Consider the following 22,007-nt stretch of genomic DNA (forward strand, 5'->3'; position numbering starts at 1 on the left):
AGAGCTTGTTTTGTGCAAGTGGGCATTGTTATACTGCAATTACGGCTGTTACTAACAATTATTTTCATTATCAATTAATTACGGGATTATTTTCTCAAATAATCAATGAGTTGTTCACTTTATAAAATGTCAGAAAATGGTGAAAAAAGTCGATCAGTGTTTCCACAACCTATAGATATTTAGTTTATTGTCATAGAAGACAAAGAGCAACAGAAAATATTCACATTAAAGTGTTTTCACTAGTGGTTTTCACTTGTTTCAAAAAGATCAGAAAAAGAAAACAAATCTAAACTTCCTGCGCTGACAAAAGAAGTGTACTTTTCTTTGCTTCATGGATGGCTCAGTTGCTGAGAATGAGAGGACAAAGATCACCTCTTCTTTGCTTCACTTTTGTTTTTTTTCCATGCTTGGACAATATTTTCTGCTTTAGCTCTCTGCTTTCTGTATAGATCTCTAGCTATTGCCCCCAGTGGTACATCATTTAGACTATGACAGCAATAACCAAGAGGGTATTTTTTACTTTATGGGTACAATAACATAGTGGCTGGGTAGGTGTTATACCTTAACAGCCCTTGTCGGTATGTTGTCATTTAAAATATGGCAGAAATACCCGAGACAATGCTCTTTACTATGCTTATGGATATGCAGCGAGGTATGAGGTATGTGTTTATGGGCAGATATGATGCCTAGTGTGCCTTGAATCAATTATTAGAGTCACAGTGGTTGCTTTTCTAAGCTCAATTGGCTCATTTCACCACTTTTGTTTGGTGTAGTTTGCAGTTTTTGCATTGTGCTGCATTTTCATAGAAATAGGATTTGAAAAGACACAAACACAGAAACTAATACAGGGACGCTGCTGCACCAAAGAGCCTCTCTCCTCGGGGAAATCATTGTTAGCATGGTTGTTCCCGCTCTGAATACTGCTGCTCTGTTTCCGGCTTCCTCGGATCGCTCTGCCTGCAAACAATTTCTAAATGAAGTTACCTTATGATGCTGGGATATTGTTTCATCTTGTTCCGTGCTCACGGAGTAATACATCTTCTCCTTCCAAAACATAAAGGATGAGCGATGAGACGCCTGTAGTCCAAAAATCGACTCCTTTTGTTGGAATGAACATAACAGCGACTCTGTGAACTGAGCAGACCGCTTGAAATGGACGACAATAGAGTCAAAGTTACTCCTAAACCTCAGAGTTCTGTAGTTACACTTCTAAAGCAAGAAAACCTGACTCAGAATTTGTAAGATCACCATGCACTAAATATCCCACTTTGGATCAGAGCCTTTTTCTACAGTGTTGAGTTGTTCGCCTCACACGTCTAGATAAGGATGGCTGAGTTTTGAAAAACTGTTGTTGTTTCCTTAATATTTAAGTAGCGGACTTTATGAACACCATTTCCCATGAGCCCAAGACGTTCTTTGCTAAATTTCACAGCAGAGATTACGACAAGGAAACTGGAAAAACTGACTTTGAAAGAAAGTGAATTTTCTGAATATAGATGAAACCAGGTTGTGATGATGCGAGTATGAAGAATAAAGACTGTTGACAAAAAGCGATGTCATGACCTCAGCTCTCGATTTCAAATATGGGAAGGACAGTATTTGCTGCAACTCAATTATGTTCATAGTCAGGTTATCTGTTGATTATTTTCTCAATCAATCAATTAATAATTGTTTAAAATTTTCAGAAAATGCTGAAAAATGTCAATCAATGTTATAGCCTAAGATGACATCCTCAAATGCCTTATTTTACTCACAATCCAAAGATTTTCAGTTTAAAGACACCAGAATATACTGACATATAAGAAGCTGAAATCAGAAAGTTTTGACTTTTTTTTTTTCTTAAAAAACACTCACTCAAACTGATTAATTGATTATCAAAATAGTAGTTTGCAATTAATATTGTACACTTCTTTTACCACTTTAATGCACAGATTCACTGCAATAGACCTTTTTCACAGCAGTCATTTTAATATGAAATAATAGAGTAAACACAGGCGTTACCAATAGTATCAATTAAGGTTCCATTCCATTCAGGTCAGCAAGAGTCACAGTGATGCTACTGTGCAACTTGGCTCACTGGAAGGGCTCTGCTACATTAAATAGAACGGGACCTTAATTAGCATCATTGATAAAATCTGTCTTCACCCTGTTATTTCATATCAATATGGCTGCTGTGAAAAAGGTCTAAATAAAATGTGCAGCTTCAGCCAATTATCGTGATTAGTCACACATTAGGCAACTGTTCCTGCCGAGGTGATACAACCACTCAAGTACAGAAAAGTAAAACTAAATGTACTCAACTCAAAATACAGTAAATTTGTTTCTCGTTCTGTGGTATTCTTGCCCTTAAGGAAGCCAGGGAGTCCAAATTTGGGCAAAGAGCCTGGTTGAAGCAGTTGGGGGGGCAAGCAAACATGACAGCTGCTAATAAATTACATTTGCAACAGTGAGATTTCAGATAAAAATTGATTCATTTCAGTAGAAACGCCACAATTATTGGCCTCACTTACAGAGTCAGTTGAGGGTATTATAAGGGAAGATGGAAGAAATATGTCAATGACTTCAATACTGTTCTAGTAATGGTAGTTAGAGGAAATGCGTATAAGACACACTGACTTTAGTATTAAACATTGTTAGCAAGATGCTAGATGATTGTTAGAAGATTGAATTAATAGCATGAGGTGACTTCATTGAACATTTCTTCTGAAAAAACAACATGTATCTCAGTGTGTTGTTTAATTTAATGTTTATCTTTGTTAAAAATGGCAATCTACTATATGGCAATCTTTTTGGATCTTTTTGTCTTCTTTCTCATACCTTCATCACTGACTCCCCCTTCTCACGTCTCACTTGTCTCCATTTCTTCTCCCGACCATCAGCCTCCACTCAGGTGGTCTTCTCCTTCGATGTTGGTAACGGGCCGCTGGAGGTCCGCGTGGAGTCGAGCGTGCCGCTGAACGACAACCGGTGGCATCGAGTCCGAGCCGAGCGGAACGTCAAGGAAGCGTCGCTTCGATTGGATGAACTTCCTGCCGCCACACAGGAGGCTCCTGCTGACGGACACTTCCACCTGCAGCTCAACAGCCAGCTGTTCATAGGTAAAGGGGTGCGATACAGACAGTGAACAGTTCCCTCATTAGCAGCAGCACTGGAGCATATGTCTTCTAATATCTGTCCCACACACACACAGGCACTTCTTTGGGGTACAGGCAGTATACAGTATATTTTGCGCAGTATCTTATTTGATGTCCAGGTCTCCAATTTATGAAGTGTTTTTCTGTCCATGCTGATAAGTGTTCTCTTGTGACAGATGTTCCTTTGTTATATGTCCTCATTATTGGTGTATTTGTGGGTGATGCATCAGCAATTCAGGCAGCAGCACTGCTGTTACGCACGTTTTATGCATAACAATGAGGTCAAGTTCAGGTGAATACCAATTAGTAGAATGTCCCAGCTTTAATAGAGCTCTGACTGTCACAGTTTTTATTTTGTTTTGCTTTGCAGGAAGGTACTTTGTTTGCACATGATGTCCTATACTTAGTCATGACCAGGTGCAGGATAACAGATGCAGGACAGAATTCACACACTGAACTAAAACTCTGAAAACTTTATTGGCCTGAAAAAAAGCAATGTTTTAATTTTACAGAAAGCTCATCAGGCACATGGCCAAATGTGACAAAGGAGAATGTGTATCGCTTATAGTCAAAAAAGTGATTATATCCTGCTGATGTCACAGTTTAGCAGTCAGGCAGAAAAATGCATACAATTAACAATTATAATGTGATTCGCCAGATACATTGTCAATGATTAAAATACTTAAATTTGCAGGAAAAAAGTACAGTACATGCAGTGATCAAGTTATTTTAAAATGCAATATATGACATATTACTGGTTACTTCCATTTGAAAGTAATAAGTCACTTTATAAAAGTGTTGTCTGTGTGGAGTAATGCATTACTGATTACATTGCTTTTGCATTACTTTCACCAAAAAAGTGGGAGTGCGACAAGGCATTATAAAATGGAGGAAGGTAATTGATCGATTACACACTTCATAGCAGGTAATCAAATCTCAAGTTTATTGCAGTTCATTATAAATCCAGTGGTATTTTATAGCATAATAAACGCTCTTCTCTAGAGTGCAGATCTGGTTCCTCATGCGTTCACACGCAGTGTTTACCACTTTGTATTAAAATTGCCTTCTTATATTAACAATAGCGTGATTATATAGAATGATTAAATAGCCTAGACATCCCTTTCACACCAAGTTTGCTGAAAGCAAGTCTAGTGACTGCCCACATATCCCATCATGCCTACTGCTGGGCTGAGCAACATAAGTCCTCCCACTCCTTCATACCCCTGCATGAATGTTGCAGGGTGTGAAGGATTTTGGGTAGTAACATGTTGCTTGACATAGTGAATGTAGTATTACTACCAAAATCCTTTTAATAATGTGTAATATTACTTCATGTTATTGTGTTGTGTTACTAATGTGTTACAAACTCCCCAAAATAGTAATACATATATACATTTCTTTTGAAGGGTAAAATGATACAACATAATATTCAATTGATCCCACTGTCCAGATAAAAGGACAAAGACTTCGCTCACAAAAATTCAGGGGCTTCTGCCCTAACCACTTTCAAATTTAATACCAGTATAAAATCTACCTCTAGAGTATTCACCTATTTGATATTTTAGTTACACTTCTGTGTGGTAATTTCAGGCTTAAGGCTTCACAGAAGAGGAAAGGTAGAAAGTCCAACTCTTATGCTTTGAAAATCACAGCAGTTTCACACATGCTAAGCTGTTATTGACTAAATGCCACCAAGCAGAGCTAAAAATGGAAGATGCCAATTTGACACATTTATCAATAGGAGGTCTGACACTGTACGTCTTCCTGCCAGGGAAGTAATGCACATAGTAGAGGATGCAATCCTTCAGACTTGTATCTGCAGAAAAGTGCTAGAAATATTCTCTCTTTTTTCACATATGTTAATCTGTTGGCTGAATCCTGTTGTTTGATCAGCAGTATTGGATGTAAAAGATGCTGATTCTGCACGTCTGGTCAATAAAGCCTCTGCTTGCTCTTTATCCACAGTCCTACAGTGCAAACTAGACTGGTATGGTTACTAGATGTGATGTCTTCCTCTAGACTCTTACATACTCCTAAAGGAAAAATAAATATTTAGCTTAAATTTGCTAAACTGTTATCAGCCAAATCAGCACTACTGAATATGAAAGTGCTGAGTCGATGGTTTCTGACCACTGAACAATAATCACGTTTAATAAACAAAGCATGCATCAGGGAGCACTAATATATAGTGTGGTGTGTGATTTGATTTCCTGGCGCGAGGCTCTTTAAATAATCTGTAAATGAATCTGAACCTGTGAGTGATTCATTAGGCGGTCATGTAATTAACCATCTCTAATAGAAGCTTCATCAATACTGCAGCCCTGTTTATTTTAACCTCATCAGTTCAATTCAAATTCTCTGTTCGACCTCTCACTCCATCTGTAGACCAGCAGGAGAAAAAACATCCATCGTTTATTATCAGGTTTTATCATCCTGCAAATATTATGTATGTCACTTCATATCAGTAAACACACACTGTGGAGGGAAAACAAACCAACAAACACTGATGAGATTGGATGAAGGCAGCAGCAGCAGCAGGAGGGAAATCAAGGTGAATATTGATTGGGTGAATGTGTTAAGCCGATAATCCACTCTGAGGTCGCCACCATCAGCCTAAACCAGTATATGTTTACCTCTGAATTATCAGGACAGCTCTAGAATTATGGATTTATGTGTTGTAATGGAAATTTGCTAATATTTATTTGCAGAATGGTTTGGTCATGGATGTTTGTAGTACAATCTTCGTCCTGTTTTTAGAGGAGCATTGATTCACCAAAGTCTAGCTGTTTGGAGAAACCTAAAGGAAGTCACAGGTTTGATTCCCATAACTGCTACCTTGTTTTGTGGCGCTGCTATGTTCTGTTGAGACACTGAATGCACCTGCTCGGCATCAACTAATTGCTTGAAATCTGAAAATAAGGCAGCAGTACACTGTGTGAGTGGCCATGTAGAATAATTAAGAAGCACCAGCAACCCTGGTTTTCCTGCAATTTGTAATTTAATTGCAAATTAGGCCACTCATAAATATTTACATACTTTTAAACACACACTTTAGACAACACAGTGGTGAAGAAAACTGTACACACCCTGTACTTACATCACTAAAAGTTGCAATACCACAATTTGATATGTTCTCCTGCAAGAATCAAAAGTAAAAGTGCATTATACAAATTATTATATTTTTAATTAAAAATTAGTTTCACTGATTAATTAAAAGCAGTGTTTTCTGAATCAGCACCTTAAAGGACCTGTGTGCATGATTTAGTGGCATCCAGCGTGAGCGTGGAGATTGCAAACACCTCGTCCCAGTCTCTCCTTCCAAGCATGTAGGAGAGAGTACCGTAGGTGTGAGACTCTCTGACTGTTTGGTTTGTCCATTCTGGGACACTGTAGAAATATGGCGGTGCAACATGGTGGCCCCTGTGGAAAAGGATCCGCACCCTCTATAGATATGATTGGGTCATTCTAAGGTGACTAAAATACACAGATTGTTATTTTCAGGTGATTATACACAGGTGGAAATACACTAGTGAAGTAAGCGTGGGACTGACATTAACCAGAGCAATACAGTGAATTAGAGAAATAAAACATCATTCCTCTGATTTTTTTGTTTCTAAAATACAAGCAAATATGCCCACACCTCCACACAGTGCTGGATTTTGTGTAAATACAGCTGAGGTGATCCCTGGTCTACTCTGCCTGTGTGGGTGCGTATGTGTAAAACTCTTTCTGCAGCTCTCACGGTCAGTCCCAACCTCACAACCTGCACGATACTTTGGCTGGGTGTATATGCACCACTGCCAAACAGGCAGAAGCCCAGGAAAGTCCTGAGCACAGCTTAATATGAGAAAATAAGAAACTACAGGCAGCACCTCACACTTCTAGTGGATCATAAGCGATGATTTAGAGGGATATTTTATATGAGTCTATACATAGTTTTTTGGAAAATACTAGTATGTGTTTAAGAATGTTATACTCTTACAAATTATTTCACACAAGAGATTTCTGAGGCTGATTGGTCAAAATGATGATGCAATTTACTTTTAAGCACAAGTCAGAATGAAGCAATAAGCTGCTGCCAGTCAAATATGATCAAGCCACACACACACACTCCTGATGAAGCAGATTAGTTTTTTAGTATTACAGTTTTGTTCTTTTCTGAACTTTAACTTTGATTTTAGCATATCTGGACATAAAGCTTTATTTACAGCTTTTAGATAAAAGCTTTCAACTTTTAGCACGCTGATGGAAGCGTTTATCTTAGAACACCACCTTACAGCCTCACAGCGCCACAAGTATGACTGTAGACTAGTGTCTGGTTTCATTTGGCCCTCCCTGACAGGATAACGCTCATTTTCTTCAAACTCAACTCCAGCATTTTGTAACAGCAGCTTTGTCAGTTTCTAAACCCAAGGCGAGGCACTTGTGGTGGATGATGTCACTCAGGTAGTCCTCTTAAACTGGAAGATATTGAACTGTTTTCACAGGCAGAGATATATCTAGTACAAAATCATGATGTGTTTAAGCATATATTTTCATTTCTGTGTTTGGGGGACTGTTTGCTCAGCAGCATTACTATGTACATATACAATATCTTACTGTGTGTGGTGTATTCATGAGCACACAATCCCTCCCTGTAGACATGCGGTAAGAGAAAATATTGAGATATTTGGATTCACAAGTCTCAGCATTGGCTTGTTTAAATTCATAAACCATCTTAGCACATGCATTGTGTATATGAGTCTTGATTTGTAAAGCAAACTGTTTCCATTGTTTGAATTATAAGCCGCTGTGTTGGTTTGTATAAATTCATGAGCCACATTTCTATGTACACTGTATTTACGAGCCATAATCCTGCCTTGGTTTATAAGGCAGTGAAGTCCATCGTTTTGATTAATAAGCCGTGTTATTGCCTTGCATGGATTTATAATCTACAGCATTGTTCCTTTTCCAATTCCTTTATTGCTGTTTGTATTGTAGGTGCTGAAAATCCATACGCAGCGCTTTTGGGTGAGCTCAGCAATGAATGCAGAAATCACTTCCTTTTCTGAAGGTTTCTAAGCAATTATTTTGCTTTCTTTGGATAGTTAAGCCTTTGTACATTTGTGCTGCATTGCTGACAACCAAATGATGGGCTCAACACACAGTTTATTCCCGTGTGCCACTGTGTGTAGTCAAAGCACCCTCCTGTATGAGGATTTTGGGGATTCCTTTGATCTTTGCTTCACATATCCCTTGAAACGCAGTGGCAGCTCATCCTGTAATATAGTGTAATGAAAGCAGCATACTGAGAAGTCAAGGTTAGCTGGTGAACTGTGTTGATGTTTTTTCTTTTAATCGTCTATTCAGTTTCATAAAACAAAAGTTAGTGTAGTTACATTGTTTATTTGCTGTGTCAAGGTATGTTTTGATTTCACAAATCACAAATCCTACATATGATAGAAGAACTGACATTAAATGGAAAGAGTTTAGGGAAAAGTGGTAAAACTGTGTTCTATACAAAAGAGGTTTTCAAACCTTGAAGCACGGACCAGGACCAGCAGTTGGAGCGTTTGCTTCCAGGCCACAAGGACGCCATATGATTTTGCAACAAAAATTGAAAACTAATTATGTAATATGGCTGAGAAGTCTGTCATGAGAGTGACGTTTCATATCATGTTGTGTACTCCAAAGGGTGGAAGTGGCACACAGGATAGAATAAGTTGTATTACTGATCTTGGCCTGGAAGGTGTTCTTGCACCGTTTACACACAACGGTGTTCTGAAAGATGTCTAACCATCCGTCCATTTTCATCTCTTCATCCGTGGTCTGGTTGCAGTGACAGCAGGTTAAGTGTGGGTCCCTCTCCTCAGCAACTCTATCCAGCTTCTCCACCTCAGCTGGCTCCTTTCAGTGCGAAAGTGGAGCAATTCTGTTCCCAGTTCCCTCTGGATGTTCGAGCCCCTCACCCTGTGATATTAATCTGACTTAAAAAAAAAAATCATACCAGTGAGCTGACCTGTTTTTTTTTTTTTTTTTTAATTGGCACTCAATTGACAGTGTTTGTTGTTTGTCACTTCACGCTGCTTGTTGTCTCACATGTCAGTGGTCTGCTTCCCAGGCTAGATGATATCCTTCCTGAACCAAAACTTGCATGATTTTTGAACGTGCATGCAAACCTGTTGAACTCTATCTTACTGATGGGGTGTGCAGTACAGTTATGCTCAGTAATTATCACGGGTTCACAATGACAATGTCAATTTAAAAATGGACTGGGTGCAAAAAAGATTGAGAACTCCTTGGTTTTTGTTTTTTGAAGCCAAATATAGGTATCCTTCCTTAGAAGCATCTTTTGATTTCAACTTCATAAATCCTTCATATTACAGAGGGACAGACGTCATATCTAGACTGGAACTGTCATGTTATTCATACTGATGTACAGATATGTTCTTTTCCTCTGTGCAGCATGAGCAAACTACACTATACTGTACACACACTGTCTTTGAGGTTTGGTTTGATCTCTATCTCACACACTCCACAACTTGGATCTTCCGGTACTGTTTTATCTGTATTATCAGACTGATTTCGTGTTGAGACTTTAATCTTCTTCTCCAAGCTGAAGCTGTATTGTCGGACGTGTTGAATCTCACAAAGCTCCTTAGTTCTTTCTATATTTTTCTTTCTAAGCTTAGTGCTGAGGCCTGCACATGCAACACCTTTGATGATCACTTTGATTTCCATTTAATTAATTGTTTTCCACCCTCATGTGTTCTAATGTGCTAAAGCCCAGCTCTCATGTTGAGACATTAGAGGTTGTTCTGTTTGATACAAGGCTGAAATTTTCTTGAAGGGTCCACTGATAGCTTTGCTCCATGGTTAGAGGTGGAATTTATCCACGTTTGAATTCTTTGATGTTTTCTTTGATCTCCATGTCACAAATCCCTCATTATGCTTTTTTTAAAAAAGTGTTTCCCGTAAGCAGTGTCTGCATTTGATGTGGTGAGAGTGTAATCCATGTTGGAGCTGAAGAACAGCAGGATGCGTGGTTTAAACCCTCACCGCTCTTGTAGCCTCCCTGTTCGGAAGGTTTGTTCTCTAATAACCTTTCTCTGCTGCTGTTTTGTTGCTTTGATCAGAGGTGGTGGTCCTCAGAGATCTGTCTCTGGTCCCTGCTGGAATCACAGCTTTTTCACATACTTCCATGTTAACCTTGCCGGCAATGGAGAAGCTTCCCTCTGTTATTGCTACGGAGTTGAAAGGAATTCTTTTTGGTCTCAAGAAATTTCTGCAAAGACGGTGTAGGTAACTGGCAGTTCCAGGGCACGTATGGGAATGAAACTCTTCCGCTGAATCACTTTTTTCTTTGACTAAAAATAAAAAATACAAGCCCACTTACTTAGGAAATCTAAGGAGAGTAGTCAACTATGACCCCCATAGAGAATTACAGTAACATCCAACCAGCTATCTATAATTTATCTTATATATTAGGTGCTAATGTCTAGCTGAACCAGTGTTTACTTGAGTTAATATTTTTTTCAATTACTGTCTTTAAACCTGAGATTACAGAGAATACAATTACATTTATTTTGTAATTTAATCAAGTATGTAATTTACATAGTTACTCCACGACACTGCGTATGCCTGCGCTTTTTTGAAGTAGGCTCTGCCATGCAGTACCTTGTGCTTGTGTTAAACTCTGATAATTTCTTCATTTGACATGTCAGTCCCATGAGGCCAGAGATTTCCTTTAAGATCTAGTCACAAGCCAGTCAGAGATGGTAGCTGCACTTTCAGAGTCAGACTTGATAGTGTGAATAATCTGAAAGTCTCAAGGTTTTTGATCACACCAGAATCACAACACAGAATTCACAGAACTGTTGCAGCTCTGGCTCTTGTTGAACACAGGATTTCTTGGCAAAGCTGCACCTGTACCAGGAGCAGTGAATGTGTAACAGCCATATGTCTCAAGGCATTATTATGCAGAAAACTAGCTATAATAACTGGGTTACACTTGCTGACAGTGATGAACACACAAAAGGCATTTGCATACAAAGTGCAAGCAGTGCCATAATCAAGTAAGGTCATTAATGAATATTGTGCATATGAGGGTGGACAGTTTGTCATGCTGGTATTATAGTCATTTACAGTTTCTTCTTAATACCTTAATGTTGAATAATTTTCAGCTGAGTTAATAGGGGTAAAAAAAAAAAACTTTTTATTGTGTTTTGTCAGAGGAAATGTTGCAGCATATCCTGTGAGCCTAGAGGAGCTCAGTGATTTATTGGTGCGAAAAGCTGCTGCTGCTGCTGAACAATAGGAAGTTGTCAGCTTCAAACTCTCAGAGCAAAGAGCTGCCAAGTTTGTGCTCTGAGCATAATGAGAGTTTCAATCTGTGATCTTTGCAGAATTACAAGGTTTTCATGTCTGAACTGTGGGAATAATAAGTGACCATGCTGCACCTCAGAGAGAATATGCAATGTTGAATACAGTTAGATCTCCTATAGCTGAAGTAGTGAAGAATAAAGGGAATATATGCAGCATGTCCTATTAGACAGATAGATAACCAATTAGTCACTTATGGAGTGGAAAGGTAAATAAGTGATCAACCATGTTTTCTTAAAGCTGTAGAATTATTTCTTTCTGAAAAAAAGGAGTCACAATTTAATAAGATCTGGCTTCCCCTCCTGGTATAGTTGCATTTCCATCATTACTTTAGCCCTTTTGTTTCAATTATTTATCATCACAGCCTTTATTTTCATATATTACATACTGAGCAGGAAGGGGGCGTTATAAATTTAACTACCCAAAAATATATACACACACAGCCAAAAGGATGAATCAAGAAGTCGGACAAAATGCAAATGTACAATTTAACTTTTTTTTCAATTTTAATTCATTTTTTTTAACATAATGGGTTTTTTTTTTAGGTCTTTCTGCATTGACTGCATTTACTTTTAATACTACTACTAGGACATTTTTATGATTACAATAACATAATTTTACTTAAATGTATAATATGTAACATTTCAGAATTAAAATGGCTAGAAATGACTACACCGATATATTTTGTTGAGCTCTGTAACTGCATTATTTGAAGTGGATTTTATTCAAGTAGGTGCATTAATTTGGTTGCCTGCTGCAATAACTTCTGGGGATTCACGGAATATGTCAACAAACATGACTAAACATAGCATGAATAAAACGTACATATTGATTTTCGTCAGCAGTAGTGGTTGTTTAACAACCCCACGATCTCCGCTACTTCATTCCTCACTTCCTCTGTTACTGGTTTATAAGACCAGCTGAACTGAACACACTGTGTGTTTAAGTACCAATTTCGATGCAGGACTTTCACTTGTAATCAGATATTTTTACAGTGTGGTGTTAGTACTTTTACTTAAGTACAGGACCTGAACATCCCCTCTGCTACTGCTCGTGAGCAGCCAGCATGACATTAGGCAGACGGACAGCTGATGAAAGTTCTGTCCCCAATTCAGTTTTCCACCTCTAGCTCGTTGCCTCATCGCTGTTTCATTGTTGTGTCATTTCATAAGAGCAGTGTTGACAGTTTGGAGCTTCTGGGGGAGCAGAGGCGACATGTGGATCTGCTGCGGATGACAGGAGGAGGAGAAATGAAAAGCTAGACAGAAAGAAAACATACAGACTTGTCGACACAAAGAAATGAATGAGAGGCTGGGACAAAGAGGACAGAGCACACTGGTGTGTTGCAGTAGATCCTTAGATGTAGACAGGGATATCTGACACCACAGAATAATGAAAATGTAAATGTAATGTCATGTTTTTTTCAGGAGGCACAGCGTCCAGGCAGAAGGGCTTCCGGGGTTGTATTCGCTCTCTGCAGCTGAACGGCGTCACCCTGGACCTGGAGGAGAGGGCGAGGATCACACCTGGAGTTCAACCCGGCTGCCCGGGTCACTGCAGCAGCTACGGCTCGTTCTGCCAGAACCAGGGCCGCTGTGTGGAGAGAACCAACGGCTTCCACTGTGACTGCGGCCTGTCGGCATACACTGGAGTCTTCTGCCATACAGGTACACACACATAAACACACTCAACACACATAAGTGAAGCTTAACTGTGGCTGGTGAAGTTAGTGACTCTACCAACACCTTATTATCATTTTCCAGGCAGTTTAAGATGGATTAATTATATTTTACCACTTCATAATAAGCTAACAGACAAATAGCTCTTCACTTTTATCTCTTTTATGGTCTCCACCAGCTAGGTGGTTGACCTTCCTCACCAGCTAGCTTTGCTTTTGCTTTTGTCTGCTTTCTGGTCCTTTAAAGTTGACACATAGTTGGTTTATCAGTGCTTGTTTGCATAAAGCATCTGATGCTGCTGAAAACAGGAGACAGAACAAAACGGTAAATGTGCATTAACACCAAAACAACGAGTTGAAAGAGACTAAAAAGGCGCAGGGTTTGTAATAAGTCCCTGGAGGTTGGTGGGTATTAATATCAGTTCATTTTAATGTAAATATATATTGATTAGTAGATTTTAAAATAATCTATGTGAAAAGGTTGTCACTGCCCTGTTCCCCAACATACACAGTGTTTTTTTTTTGTTTTTTTTGAGTTTGCCTAATTATTCATTGCAGTCCAATGATTCACATTATTCAGTGAATTATCAGTGAGGTTATATCAACAACAAAAGCTGTTTAATTTGTTTTGTTTTTTTCATAGGATTATGTGTGTGTGTGTGGTTTTGTTGTTGTTCTCTCTGGGATGTCGGAGTAGATAAGCTGTTGAATCAGGAATAGTGAAAACAGGTTTGGGTCACTGTGTTGTCTTAGCAGGGAGCGCCTGATATACGAAGATGGGTAAAATAGTAATGCATAAAAATTTACCTCCATGTTTTGTTAATTGTTTTGTGTGATTATGATGCTTGTTTAGCTCACAATACTTACCCAGGCAACAAGTAGTTTTCAGTTAGGTGAGGCTAAGAAGGTAAAATGCCATTCACTGAATAAGGAGGGAGAATTTCTAGCTTGCTGTGAGGCTGCTGCTTGCATTAGTGTTTTCTTACCTTTTTACTTCTGCTTAATTTATTTTTGTTGCATTTCCTGGCACTTAGCACTTACTCTTGCATGTTGGTCTGCTTTCTGAATATCCCTTTTCAAGTTTTCTGGTGTCAAGCAGCTTCATCTGCCTTTATCTGGAGTGGCAGCAGTACAGTCTCAGTTAATGAAAAGAGTTCATGGTGGGAAGAACTAAATCTGCTAGGTAATTTTTGGTTGTTACTGATCAGCTCACAGGCACTAACGTTAGACTCAGTGTGATCTTACATGAAGTTTGTTACTGAATGTATTTAGCCATATTTTTGGCAAACATGCATGTAGACATACTGCACTTATGGATGAACAGCAGAGAAGTGGATAATGGTGTGAAAGTGCTTTAAGAACTTGAAAGACAAAAGCACATGCTTTGTGCAGTGAAAGGGACTTTATAAAGCCTAAAGATGATGAAGTATTTGATATTCAAAAGGTGGATTTTGGGTGGAGCATTCTTTAAGTCGCGCCTGTCTGAAACATTATAATATGCTGCATAGTGTCACTTAATGCCTCCATTCCCTCCTTCTCCTTTACATTTACTGTAGTTTATTCATACTGTATAGCTTAACAGCCCAGCTTGAAGCTGTTTTGATGTCTTGATGTCAGCTTGTGGTTCCTTTAGAAGAAAAGTAAGACGTTTACTTAGCAGGGTCTTAAACTTCTGTCTCAGTTAAGATGACTTCTAGATGACTCTTTCAGGGCATAGAGGCTGTTATAATATGATGAATCCCTTCAAGCTAATATGGAAATACCAATAAAAATGATGAGAAAGTGACTAATGATGACCTCCATGTGTAGGTGTTTATCAGCTGTTGTCTAAAGACTGAGGATCTATATTATTTCAGATAACCTTTTGCTGTGTTTATTGCATCGGAGAGTCATCAAGAAATACTTAACTACCATATGACGTCAAAGGTTATTGCAAATGGTGTCTGACTGATGTGTTGGAGTCTATTTCAGTCCATTGTTTTATGTTCACTCAGTAATAATGCCCCATCACATTGACCTTCATGCTTTCCATGAGTTCAATAACTTAAGAGTGTTCAGCCAGTTCTGCTTTTTTGAAAGGGCTCTCTTAACCCTCCTCCCACTAAACAGTGATATCTACTTATCTGCCCCGTCGTGCTGATGAGTCAGAAACACGGTTTGTTTTTTATGTCTTTGTGAGTCACAGTGACTCACACAAGCTGCGGTTGATATTTTAAAAGTTTGTCTGTTTCCTAAAGCAAGGGCTCAAAAGTTCTAAAGACTCTTTTCTGTAATTAGTTTCAACCCTCTGCAGATATTTTGTGAACATCTTTGTATTCTCTTGCAAACTTATTACACATACAAAATTATTCTGATGCCTCACTCGCAAGTTAATTAAAGTTTAGAAACTCTGTGAAGACAGTCTAAAAATATGTATTGTACTATTAACTTGTACTTGATCCTTTGTTTACAGGTAAAAAAAAAAGTTTCTCACCACTAGAAAACAAAAAATCAAAGTAGAATATGTTCATGAAGGATTAAAACGTTAATAAGCCCAGTTTCTTAAGGATTTCTTTGGACATTATGGATGTAAGTTATGTTGAAACAATTAGATAGTTGACAAAAACACTAATCTGTAATAATAATCGATGTAATTCAACAAAAATAATTAAATTAAATTAATTTTAATTAAATTAAATTAACCAAAAAATAAAATTTCTGGCCAAGACAGCAGGTGTTAGGGGGTTTGGAAAGGGATTTGACATGCAGTAAAGGGTGGAATTGAACCTGGGCTGCTGCTGATAGGCTTGGTATGTTGGGTGCATGCTCTACCGAGTGAGCACCCCTGTTTCTGAAAACATTTGAGGCTAGAAATAGGCAATGCAGGAACATAATACATTCATATTTGATCATCACCACCTAGTTTGACAGTTAGAGCTCAGTTTCAGGAGGCTGGTGTGTTGTGTTTTATACATATGATGTGAAGTCTGACTTACCGAATGTTCTTTGTTGATATAAGTCTGCCATTGGTCTCTTGTTTCAGTCACCATCAGGCATCCAAGCTAGGAACCTAGACACTCAAAATGGCAAATTAACATCTGGTTGCTAATGGTACTGATGCAAATTCCACTGCAATAAGTTCCCTGTCACTGCATTCTGGGCTTAGTGAGGCCCAGGATGATTGTGATTGGTTTAGAGAAATACAAATATGCCAGGGTGTTTTTTTTCTTCCCTACAGCAGAATGATTATGTGTGGAGACAGACCTTCTTCACCTCTGAGCACTGTGAGGATAGGTCTGGTTATGCAAGGGTATGTGACATGTAACTTTTCAAATCTTGACTGGTGATGCTCCTCTGTCAGTCATTGTATCAAACCCACCTCGTATTAAATAAACAGTTATAACTGGAGATCCAGAACGGGTGGAAAACTGTCTGAACCACTTACTGTAAAACAAAGATGGACAACGTGTCTTCACTTCCTCCCATTGTACAAAAATGAAGCTAAAATATGCACCATGATCCTATGAGCACTGCCATCTTGTGCCAGTGATGTCATTTGGAGCCAGAGTCTGCGCAGTAGTGATCAGGGTTGGAGCCGTGGTATCGATCTTCAAATCACAAGCAGAGCTCAGCTGTTAATCATGGCATTAAACCTGCTTTTTATAGCATCAGATAATTAAAACCAAACTTCAAAAAAAATGAACACTTGAACATACATCAGTTTGATTAGAAGTATGTAAATGACAAATATCATGTTATTTGATGTGTACTGTGTAGTTTGGCCCGTGTTCCATCTGCTAACATGGAAGGGGCAGAGTTAATGACCTATGCTGCAGCCAGCCACCAGGGGGACGATTGTGATATTTTGGCTCCACTTTTGGGGAGCTGTCATGTTGTTCACCTTGGGTGGCCAGATGTATCTGCCAGAGCATATGAAACATGAGCGCATAGATTTGTCTGGTTGCTGTGTTGAGAGTCTGTATTAAAAGTTTGAGACTGAACATTATATTTGTAGTTGCAGGAGGTCATGATTTTGATTTTCACAACACCAATGTGTCTATCAATCATTCGTACAGCTAAAAGTCCACATTCATCAGCAGCAAATCAGATCAATTCTTTCAACAAAAACTCTTTTTGTTCCTCCAGAGGTGTCGGCCAGCTTCAAGTCAGGGACGTCTGTCAGCTACACCTTCAAGGAGCCGTTTGAGTTGAGCAGGAACAGCAGCGCTCTGCCGTCCTCCATCTACTCCGACATGACGCTGAGAGGAGAGAACGTCTCCCTGAGCTTCAGGACGCACCAGAGTCCAGCTGTGCTGCTCTACGTCAGCTCCTACTACAGAGAATACTTGGCCCTGCTCATCAACAAGCATGGTGAGAGGGAGGCTTTTATTTTGAAGGATTTTGTTTATGTGGCAGATGTTCAGGCTTGAGGTGAAGAGTCTTGTTTTGATTTAATTCTTCTTCCTTTTTAATGTTCCCCTCCCCTCTTTTTTTGTTCTCTTTAGTGGCTTTCATATTTGTTAATTATTATTGTTATTTGTTATTATTATTGTTATTAAGGTTTCTTTCTCACCTTTAGCACAATACTCATCAAATCTTGTATTTTCTTGCTCTTACTTCTAATTAGTCCCCTTTGCCCTGAGTCATTTTTCTCCTTTTCTGTTCACTCCTTTCAGATTTAGCCCTAGTTATCAAACCTCAGAGATTACCACTCAAGAGAGTTTCCTTCATCTCTCATCCTCAACTTTTTTCAATTACTTTTCCCTCCTGTCTGCTTCTCATCTTACATCTCCTCTCCTCATCCTCTCATCCTCCCTCTCACACCTGTCTCCTTCTCCTGATATTGACCTCTCCTCTTTTCCTTCTCCTTCGTCTCTCCCTCCTTGTCCTCATCCTCTGCTGTGCTCTGCAGCTTTACCAGATCTATCAGGATCTGTCAGATCTTCCCTCTCTCTGGATTCACCCTGTCAGCCTCTGCTGCCTTTTAATCCGTCCAGCCGGGCCGGCCATTATGTTTTGTCTCAGGCTGGAGAAAAAGAAAATGTTCTGTGGTCTCATCACTGAGACCTGATGAGTGATGCTGAGGAAATAAAAGTTTTGAGGGCTGCTAATGGGTGGCAGGTCAGTCTGCTGCTGAATAAAGTGGCAGAAAACTTGCTGATGTGTTTTATAAACTTTTGTGTGAAATAATTATGTCGTGAGTTTGGCTTTTAAGAGTAGTAGGAGGCACTTTGAATTTAAAATTACATTTTCAGCATCCAGGAGTCTAATAAAATCAGCACTTTGCCGCTAGATTAGCTGTAAATGGATTTTTTTTCTGGTGTTAATGAGTCAGAGAAAGCTGATGGACAGCAGGGCATTAAGGTTTCATGCTGACCGTGGAGTCGTCAGGTAGATGCTCTTACACTGAAGTGTCCAATTAAATCCCTGAGAGCTTTCTCTTATTTGCCCTGAGATGGCTCATTTCTTTTACCCTCAGCTGCAGTTACACCTCCTCAGCCCAAATGCAACCTCTTTACTTAAGGCATCTTTTTAAGAATACATTTGTTATCAAGGCAGTAGCAGATAGCCAGACGTCCTCCCATAATAACTAAATATTCCTTCACAATCCCTCATAGAAAAGACAGGCAGTGAATTGCAGTTGTGAGACTTTGATATATGATTTATTATGTTTATTCACACTAATATAACACCTACTGTAAAGGACAAACTATAATTTCTCACCCCTCTCTGCAAATATCATAGGGCTTTTGTTAAATCTGCACTTAGTTCTAAATATTAGGAGAATTAATTAGATTTAGTTAGATTAATTCTTTTATTGACATGGAATTAGCCCTTATCCTCTTAATATAGAAATCTTAATTAATAGATCAAGCACTGCTTTAAAATATTCATATTTATCTTTGAGGGATTAAATGTGTTTTTACCCTGTTAGTGAAGATTATGGGACATGACAAGGCCATTTTCAGGAAAAGAAAAACTTTTGAGATGATGATGTTTTAAGCGTAAATTTCTCTCTCCGAAGCTCTGAAGGTTGTTCCCTAATATGTGGGATCTAAAATGTAACTCCATGGTTTGATTTGTCTGTATGAAGATATGCTGGAGGTGAGATACAAGCTGGACAGCAGCAGAGAGGCTGAAGTGTTGAGAAGCAGAGTGAGGAGCCTCGCCAACGGACAACTACACACTGTTACTGTCAGGAGACTGTCAGACTCTGTGTCTGTGCAGGTATGAACACACATCCACCAGGCATAAAACAAGTTTTTTTGACAAAGGCAATTCAATATTTATTCTCCTTTTTGCTTTGCGTTCGTCTCCACCAATTCAACGCTTTTCATTTTCTTAACCAGCTACACACTAAACATGTGCATTTATTTGGTGCTTGGCAGGTAACATGAACCTGGACAGTCTGAGCTAATTTGCAGGAACAGGCAGCCACAGTGTTGTACATGGAGGGTGGTGAGAACCATGAGACTCATAATTTAACTGTAGTGTAAAAGCAACACCAAGAGCTAAAACACACTTATTCCCAGAAAGCTGAAGAGTTGGTTGTTAATTCTCAGCACAACAAGAAACTGTTTCACATTATGCAGAGTCAGTTCACTCCCTTATAAAATCAAAAATATAACTTGATGTAGAATGCAGACTCTTCATTACATAGTTATTCTAGAACTAGGACTATTAGGATTTTTCTGGATTTTTTCAGATAACTTAAGACTTTACCTTGTCTTACAGGACATGCTTCAGTCACATCTGGCTTGCATCTGTCTGACCGAACTAGTGCACTTCAAAAAAAAATTTTCAATTATTTATTTATTTATTCTCAACACCCTTGAATAAGCACACAGACTGTAAAGACAAGATAAAATGATTGTAGTAATGCCTAATGGGGAGAAAAAAAAACTCAAAACAAAACAAAATAAACAAGACAAAATAAAAGCAAAATTGAATTAATATAAATAAATAAATGAGAATAATGATACTAATAATTTCACTGTGGTCAGAGGAAATGGTTCATTTAGTCATACAGTCAGAGCACATCTGAACAGGCTAGGCGGATGGTCAGAGATCATAAGAGGTTCCCATGTTCCCAGGGACATTTCTCCCTTATGCACTTCAGTTTTAATCCATACCTCTGCCTACACCTGCCGCATAGCAGCCTGCAACTCGCTCACAGTGACTGTGACTTGAATCCTTGTTGCTTTATTCTAATTTCCATCATTTAACATTTATAAGCTATATACAAATATTTAACAAATATTTCACCACACACTATGATGCAAGTGTATGCAGACAAGAGAATATTTTATCCATTTATTAAAGTAGCAATATGTAAGGATTTTAATTTAAAACATTCAAAATTTAAAATTATTAACAGTGAAGAAATTGTTTTGATGTTATGTTACATTCCAAACAGCTACGTTCTGTGTTGACGAGTATCTACTAAAGTTGGCATGTTAGCCTGCTAGCTCTGGCCCATCCTGTCTCATAATAACACTATGTACCTCAAAAGGCAATAGTGTGTCACTGAAGCGTCCACAGAGGTAGTTTTCTACCTGAGCATGACTCCCTGCTCAGGCCTCCTGAGGTGGGCATCAACGGGCACATGCCGAGTCCAGTTCTGTTGCCCGTTTACCTTTTGGTGCTCCAGGCCAGAAAACCTCTTCCTCCCAGTTCAGTCAGAGTCAGCTAGTAATAGGGCTGCTTGCTGCTTGGCTAACTGAGCTAACTAGCTATCAGCAGCTACAGTTAGCAGCAATTAGCGGTTACTCTGCTGACATGCTGACCCCTATTTGTTTGTAAAATGAATTCAACAGATTTTACATTTTTATTATATTACAGCTATGTTTTACTACTTTTTAATGAGTAATCTGATAATCTGTTCATACAAGAGCCTCCAGGAGGAATTATATTGGTTGAGAAATATATTGATAAACACTCTTCTTACATCTACTATCTATCTGCTTCCAGGTATGTTATAATGTGCTTTAAACCATTTATTGAATGTTGACATAACACTTATGAATGCTAAAGAGGGTGAAAAGGGTTTCTACATCTTTTTAGGCTTCTAGTCTGTTTTCTTTCGACTTGTGCAGTTCAGACACTGTGTACTGAACCGCAAGTGTTGCTGTTTTTGTGTTGAGTAGACAAGGTATAAAGCTGCCAAACATTAACCTTTTTCCATGTTTGCCAAATGAGGCGCTGATCTCGAGGGCAAACACAATGACACACATACAGATGCACACACAGGCAGTCCCTTCACCCCCTGTGTGTACTGTGGTACAGTATACTGATATTGCTCTATATAATAAAGCTCCAGTCAGCAGTTTACTCTCAGTTCAGCCACCAGCACCTGCTGTCCTGGATGCAGCAATGGAAGGCCAGCAGAGACAAACTACACACTAAAACAACTCCAGATGAAATATGAAGCGTCTTAATAGTATCTGGATCTACTGAATCTCTTATCTTGTTAACAACGGCCTCAGATGATATACGAGGTGAACTTCATCTAACCAAGAGCCAGCGGCCTGAATGTCTGTATAATTATCAGCACCCTGAAATACAAGGTGACCTCGCCTTCAGTGGGTGCAGCCTCTTTATCCTCTATGCTGTGAGGCTCTATTGAATTATGAGGTGCATCTTATCTTATCAGTTTATATCATGTTGAATCATTATATCTTTAGAAGCACACTCTAAAGGCATAAGGTGACAGTTTAGTTTGACATCTCAACAGCTTTTTACAGATTTACATAGAATTGCGTGTGTTATGGCCCCCGTGATGTTTTTGTAGCACATTTACGCTCCCCACAAATAGAAACCTTCACACCTTGGACTCCAAATGAGCTTTTTTCTTC

General features: G+C 38.9%; 1 protein-coding gene across 1 annotated transcript in view; it reads left to right on the forward strand.

Moving 5' to 3' along the window:
* LOC146318045 (contactin-associated protein-like 4) overlaps positions 1-22,007 on the forward strand; it is a 136,805-nt gene that overhangs the window by 105,071 nt on the left and 9,727 nt on the right. Inside the window, exons 17-20 of the mRNA XM_084732150.1 lie at positions 2,880-3,098; positions 12,923-13,162; positions 17,299-17,523; positions 19,247-19,380. Coding sequence (XP_084588276.1) covers positions 2,880-3,098; positions 12,923-13,162; positions 17,299-17,523; positions 19,247-19,380 — 818 coding nt within the window. The remainder of the gene's footprint in view (positions 1-2,879; positions 3,099-12,922; positions 13,163-17,298; positions 17,524-19,246; positions 19,381-22,007) is intronic.

The sequence above is a fragment of the Lutjanus erythropterus genome, chromosome 12, assembly GCF_056507025.1.
Source record: "Lutjanus erythropterus isolate fLutEry1 chromosome 12, fLutEry1.hap2, whole genome shotgun sequence".
Classification (NCBI taxonomy): domain Eukaryota; kingdom Metazoa; phylum Chordata; class Actinopteri; order Lutjaniformes; family Lutjanidae; genus Lutjanus; species Lutjanus erythropterus.